Below are 6,000 nucleotides of genomic sequence, written 5' to 3' on the forward strand. Positions count from 1 at the left end.
TGAATTGATTCTGGGTTTTCTGGAATTGGTTCTCTAATCTTATTAAAGGCACTAATGGCTCTATCTCCAGTGGCAAAGAGGACACTCAGTCCAAAACATGATGTGGCAAGAGCGATACACAAAATATCATTGGACACTCCTAATCAAATACCTATAGAAAGTGAGATTCTAGGTGACCATGTTATTTGCTACATTAGAGTATTTTAGTCAAACCAAGCAGTGTTATGGGATTGGCTGATTGTCCCAGCTGTGCTGGAGAAACTTGGGAGAGACAAGGATCAGCTCAGGGCTTCAAATTCTGGGCTCAAGCTTCACATTGACCTGAAAACTCTATCTGCCCTGAAAGAAAGCCCCGCGGCTCTTCCTGCAAGTGGCTGAATTACAATGCAAACTGAACTCCCAACCTAACAGGGCATCAACTGGGAAGGAATGGGATCCTAAAAATTGCAATGGGGTCATGAAGCTGGGGACATTGAACCCCCAAATTCTCCCAGGTCTTCTTTTTCAGTAGAAACAGCTCTTCCATCACTGCCTGAAGTTGGCCCTTCTTTTCCTTAAATTGTCCTACAAGGCACTGTTGAGTCTCCTCAGGACCTGGCCCCACCACTCTTCTTTATTTCTAGACCTATAGCTTGATCTAAGTCCCAGCAGACTCCAAAGGGTGAGTTACAAAGTTTGACCCACACAACAAAAGGTGCACTACACACGAAAAGACCTGCATGATTTTTCAATTAATACACCTGTAAAATATGGGAATGGATCTTCAGGGTCTGGAGAAGGAATATAAAGTTGGATCAGGCTGAATATATTGATATGGGCCCACTAAGCAGAGATTCCGAATTCAATGTTTTAACTCAAGGGAGTTAGAAAGGGATCTAATAGTTTGGCTGGTCAGCTGAGCCACGGACCCAAAGGTTTCAGCTACATTAAGTTGAAACTTGCCTTGGTATACTATAAAGAATTGTCTTGGTATACTATAAAGGAAGGTATCCAAAGGCTTAGGGATATTGTTTTCTTCCCTCTCTTATCCCCTTATCATCTCTAACATAAGACGTATTAATAATAGTTAACTTTATGTCACAGATTCAAGTTACAGGACCAAAGGAGAACATGAATACTCTTCTGGGGTGAGCGTTAACACATGTGAAGGAGAGTCGTGCCAGGTCAGGCAGAAGTATGACCTTGTTACTATTTTTATTTGAGATTAACTATGGCTTGAAGACATGTGCAAGGGTAGCAAGTTGACAAGGGGTAGACTATGCTCTCTGTGTCAAGTTGACGACGCTACGGTCCCTAGCTATTCAAATATTAACCTAGGTATTGTTAGGAAGGTATTTTGTAGATGTGATTAAAGTCCATAATCAGACTTCCAGTTTCAGTTCTGACATGTAAAGAGCCTGGAAGTCATCGCTCCCATCCTTAAAGAAAAAAGCTAAAGAAACTGAAAAATCAATGACTTTTCTTGGACCCATCAGAGAATTGAGGTTAAGGGGCAAATTGCCACCCTGAAATCTGGAAAGATATGCAAATACAGAGAACCACATTAATGGTCTGCTTACCTAGAGCAAACACCTCTGAAGCCATAAACAGACAGGAACACTTACACGGTAATTCTGATGAATGCTGGAAGCTGTATGGACTACTGTGAGAGCGAGAAAATCCTGGGGTTGCAGTCTTGGGAGGGAGAGAGAGGGGCACACTTTCATGGGTACTCCAAGAATCACCAGGTTCTCCAGGTTAAGAACCAAGAAAAAATCCCCTCACAGCTCTGGGAGGGAGGCAAAAAAATATCCATCTTGCAATACAACAAGATTGTTCTCCATAACAAAGGCCTACACTCCAAAGGAAAAGCCTTTTCCAGAACCTTATCCATCTAGAGGGAAGGACATTTATCCAACTCCTGCCCTCTTGAGACTTCCTCTCACTTAATTAAGGGAGAAAAATAAAAGCTAAGAAACAATTGACACAGTAACAGCCCAGGGACACAGTCCCTCTACTAAAGGACTGAGATGTAACAGAATGCCTCCCCCCGCCCCCTGACACCTCGCCACCAGTGTAACAACACTGGATTATAGCTGAAAGAACTGTAAGGTACATATTCTATTTCGGGAGCAGTTCTTAGGGAAATCCAATGGTGGAGACAAACACAAGGACAACAGAGGAGTTTTGAAGCTTCTGGCAACAACCACTACAGCAAACATTAAACACAGTCCAACTCCTAAGCTGATTAATATCAAACTTCACATTAAAGACCGTTTACTCTCCTGGCCCCATCTGACCAGAAGGGCTGGCGAGAACACCTAGAAGCTGTGCAGCCCAGTGGCACTCCAGCTGAGAGAACGGCAGGCAGAGCCGACAGTTTACGGAGCAAAGCCAGTAGACCTGTCTGGCCAGGGAATTTGGGGCACGGGTAGGCTTGAGTTAAGAAAGCAAAGAGCTTCCCTGGCAGTAGAGCTGCTTCTTCCACTCCACACGGGCAGCAGGGAAACTAATTTGTAGCCCCACTCATGGCTGAACACAGCCTCCAGCCTGCCCGACCAGAGAACGCAACCAGAGCACATGGGAAGCTACACAGCCCATCCAACATCCCTGCTTACAGTGGCACCTGAACAGAGAGCACAGCCCATGGCTTTCCCCATCTGCAGAGCAAAACTGGTGGCATCACCTGACCAGGGAATTGAGTCCAAACTCTTGCCTGATTTGGGTTCCCAAACAAAGAACCATTCAGGTCCTGGGTCCCATCTGGATGCCATGCCAGGGCAGGGAAGCTAAGTCACAGCCCCATCTACTAGTGAATATAGTACACAGTTCCAATCATCTTAATAAGCCCAACCAGAGAATCCAGGGAATCATGGAGCCCATCCTACAGCCTCACTTGACAGGGAACAAAACCAGCAGTCCTATCCAACTGTTATCAGCCAGTGTCATAACCCCCATCCCCAACCTCAAAACTCAAGCAATTGCCTCACTGAAATACAGACCATAACAGCAGGCAACACCTGCCCAAGGACATTACCAGCAGACACACCCAGAAATCCAAACTGAGTTGACTGATGAAGATCTGTCTCTGTCAAAGCAAATCTGTTAAGTCTGGAAGAGGAACCCAATTTTACTCAAATGCATAGATACTAACATAAGGAATCAAGGATCACATAAAACTAGGTAAATAGGACACCACCAAAGGAAACTAAGAGAGCTCTAAATAACTGATCTTAAAGAAATGGAGACCTATGAACTGTCAGACAAAGAAGTCAGAATAATCCTCTTAAAGAAGTTTAGACTACAAGAACTAAACAAAATTAGAACAATGCATGGAACAAAACAAGTTCAACAAAGCAATAGAAATCATAAAAAAAAAAAAAACAGAAATCCTAGAATTGAAAAATACAATAACTGAACTGAATAATTCAATAGAGAGTTTCAAAAGCAGACTCAACCATAAGTGAACTGAATAATTCCTGTGCCTGGGATCCGAACCTGTGAACCCCAGGCCACCACAAAGCAGCGCACGTGAACTTAATGACTAGACCACTGGGCTGGCCCCCTACTCTGCCCTTTTTGACTTCCAATTGCGTGGAATATCTTTTGCCACCCTTCACTTTGAATCTGTGTGCATCCTTAGAGCTGAGGTTAGTTTTCTGTAAGCAATATATAGTTGGGTCTTCTTTCTGTTGTCCATCTAGCCACTCCATGCCTTTTGATTGGAGAATTCAAACCATTAACATTTGGAGTAATTATTGATAGGTAAGGACTCGCTAAGCCTATTTTTAAAATTGTTTTCCGGCTGTCTTTTCTTCCTTTCTTGCTGTCTTCCTTTGTAAACTGATGTTTTGCATGCTTTGATTTTCTTCCCTTTATCCTTTGTGTATTTACTGTAGCTTTTGCTTTGGGGTTACCATGTCGTTTACATAAAACATCTTATAGATAACAGTTTAGCTTTGGTCAGATACAAATATGCCAAATATTCTATCCTTTTACTCCTCCCTTTTATGTCTTTGATGTCACCATTCACATTTTTTTGTGTATCCAGTAACAAATTGTTGAAGCTATAGCTATTTTTAATACTTTTGTCATTTAACCTTTATTCTAGAGTTAAGTAGTACATCACCACATTAGCTTATTAGGGTACAAGTATCCCTTGTTTTATATGCTTTACTTTATTGCACTTTGTGGATGTTGCATTTTTTTATGAGACCTTCCACCGGCAAAAAGATTACAACTCGCTGAAGGCTCAGATGATGGTCAGAATTTTTTAGCAATAAAGTATTTTTTAATTAAGGTGTGTACATTGATTTTTTATGCTATTACACACTTAGTAGACTTCAGTATGGTATAAATATAACTTTCATACGTACTGGGAAACCAAAAATTTATGACTCACTTTATTGTCCTATTTGCTTATTGTGGCGGTCTGGAAACAAACCCACAATATCTCCCAAGATATGCCTGTATTCTGAATCTGATTATATGCTTACCTTTAGCAGTGTGCTGTATATTTTCATTATGTTGAATCATCATTGCATCTCAGGGATAACTCCCACTTGATCATAGTGAATGATCTTTTAGAAAAAAAGAAGACAAACTAAGCCGAATGTTAGTAGGTGAAAGGAAACAGCAAAGATCAGAGTGGAAATAAATATAATAGACTAAGACAATAAAAAACATCAATGAAACTAAGAGCTGGTTTTTGAAAAGATAAACAAAATAGACAAACCTTTAGCTAGACCTACCAGGAAAAAAAGAGAGGACTCAAGTAAAATTAGAAACGAGAGATGTTACAACTGAAACCACAGAAATACAAAGAATCATAGGAGACACCTATGAACAATTATATGCCAACATACTAAACAACCTAGAAGAAAGGGATAAATTCCTAGAAACATAAAACTTATCAAGACTGAATCATGAAGAAACAGAAAATCTGAACTGACTGATTACTAGTAGGAAGACTGAATCAGTAATCAAATACCTCCCAACAAACAAAAGTCCAGGACCAGATGGTTTCACTGGTGAATTCTACCAAACACTTAAAGAAGAATTAATAGCCATTCTTCTCAAATTCTTCCAAAAAACAGCAGAGGAGGGAACACTTCTATACTCATTTTACAAGGCCAGCATTACATCACCCTGACAGCAAAATTAGACAAGGATACTACAAGAAAAGAAAATTACAGGTCAATATCCTTGATGAACACAGATGCAAAAATCCTCAACAGAATATTAACAAATCAAATTCAACAGACCATTAAAAGGATCAAACACCATGATCAAGTGGGATTTATTATAGGGATGCAAGGATGGTTCAACACGTGCAAATCAAGCAATGTGATACATCACACTAACAAAATGAAGGATAAAAATCACATGATCATCTCAATAGATGCCGAAAAAGTATCTGACATAATTCAACATCCATTTATGAGAAAAAGTTTCAACAAAGTGAGTATAGAGGGACTGTACCTCAACATAATAAACTACGTGTATGATAAGCCCATAGCTAACATCACTCTCAACAGTGAAAAGCTAAAAGCTTTTCCTCTAAGATCAAGAACAAGACAAGGATGCCTACTCTTGCCACTTTTATTCAACAGGGTATTGGAAGTCCTAGCCAGAGCAATCAGGCAAGAAAAAGAAAGAAACGGCATTCAAATCAGAAAGGGAGAAGTAAAACTGTCACTACTTGAGGATGACCTGATATTATACAGAAAGAATCCTAAAAACTCCACCAAAAAACTGTCTGAATAAACGAATGCAGTCAAGTTGCAGAATACAAGATCAATATACAAAAGTCTGTTGCATTTCTGTACACTATAAACAAACCATCAGAAAGAAATTAAGAAAACTGTCCCCTTCACAATTGCATCAAAAAGAATAAAACATCTAGGAATAAATTTAGTCAAGGAGGTGAAAACCTGCACAGTAAAAACTATAAAATATTCATGAAAGAAATTGAAGACACAGATAAACGGAAAGATATTCCATGCTCATGGATTGGAAGAC

General features: G+C 40.0%; 1 protein-coding gene across 1 annotated transcript in view; it reads right to left on the minus strand.

The window, feature by feature from the left end:
- The window catches only part of MYLK3 (myosin light chain kinase 3), a 76,063-nt gene extending 71,509 nt beyond the window's left edge, over positions 1 to 4,554 (minus strand). Inside the window, exon 1 of the mRNA XM_070613531.1 lies at positions 4,476 to 4,554. Within this exon, the coding sequence (XP_070469632.1) occupies positions 4,476 to 4,502 (27 nt within the window). The 5' untranslated portion in view covers positions 4,503 to 4,554. The remainder of the gene's footprint in view (positions 1 to 4,475) is intronic.
- Positions 4,555 to 6,000: the final 1,446 nt, after the last annotated feature.

This window comes from Equus przewalskii, chromosome 3, assembly GCF_037783145.1.
Source record: "Equus przewalskii isolate Varuska chromosome 3, EquPr2, whole genome shotgun sequence".
Classification (NCBI taxonomy): domain Eukaryota; kingdom Metazoa; phylum Chordata; class Mammalia; order Perissodactyla; family Equidae; genus Equus; species Equus przewalskii.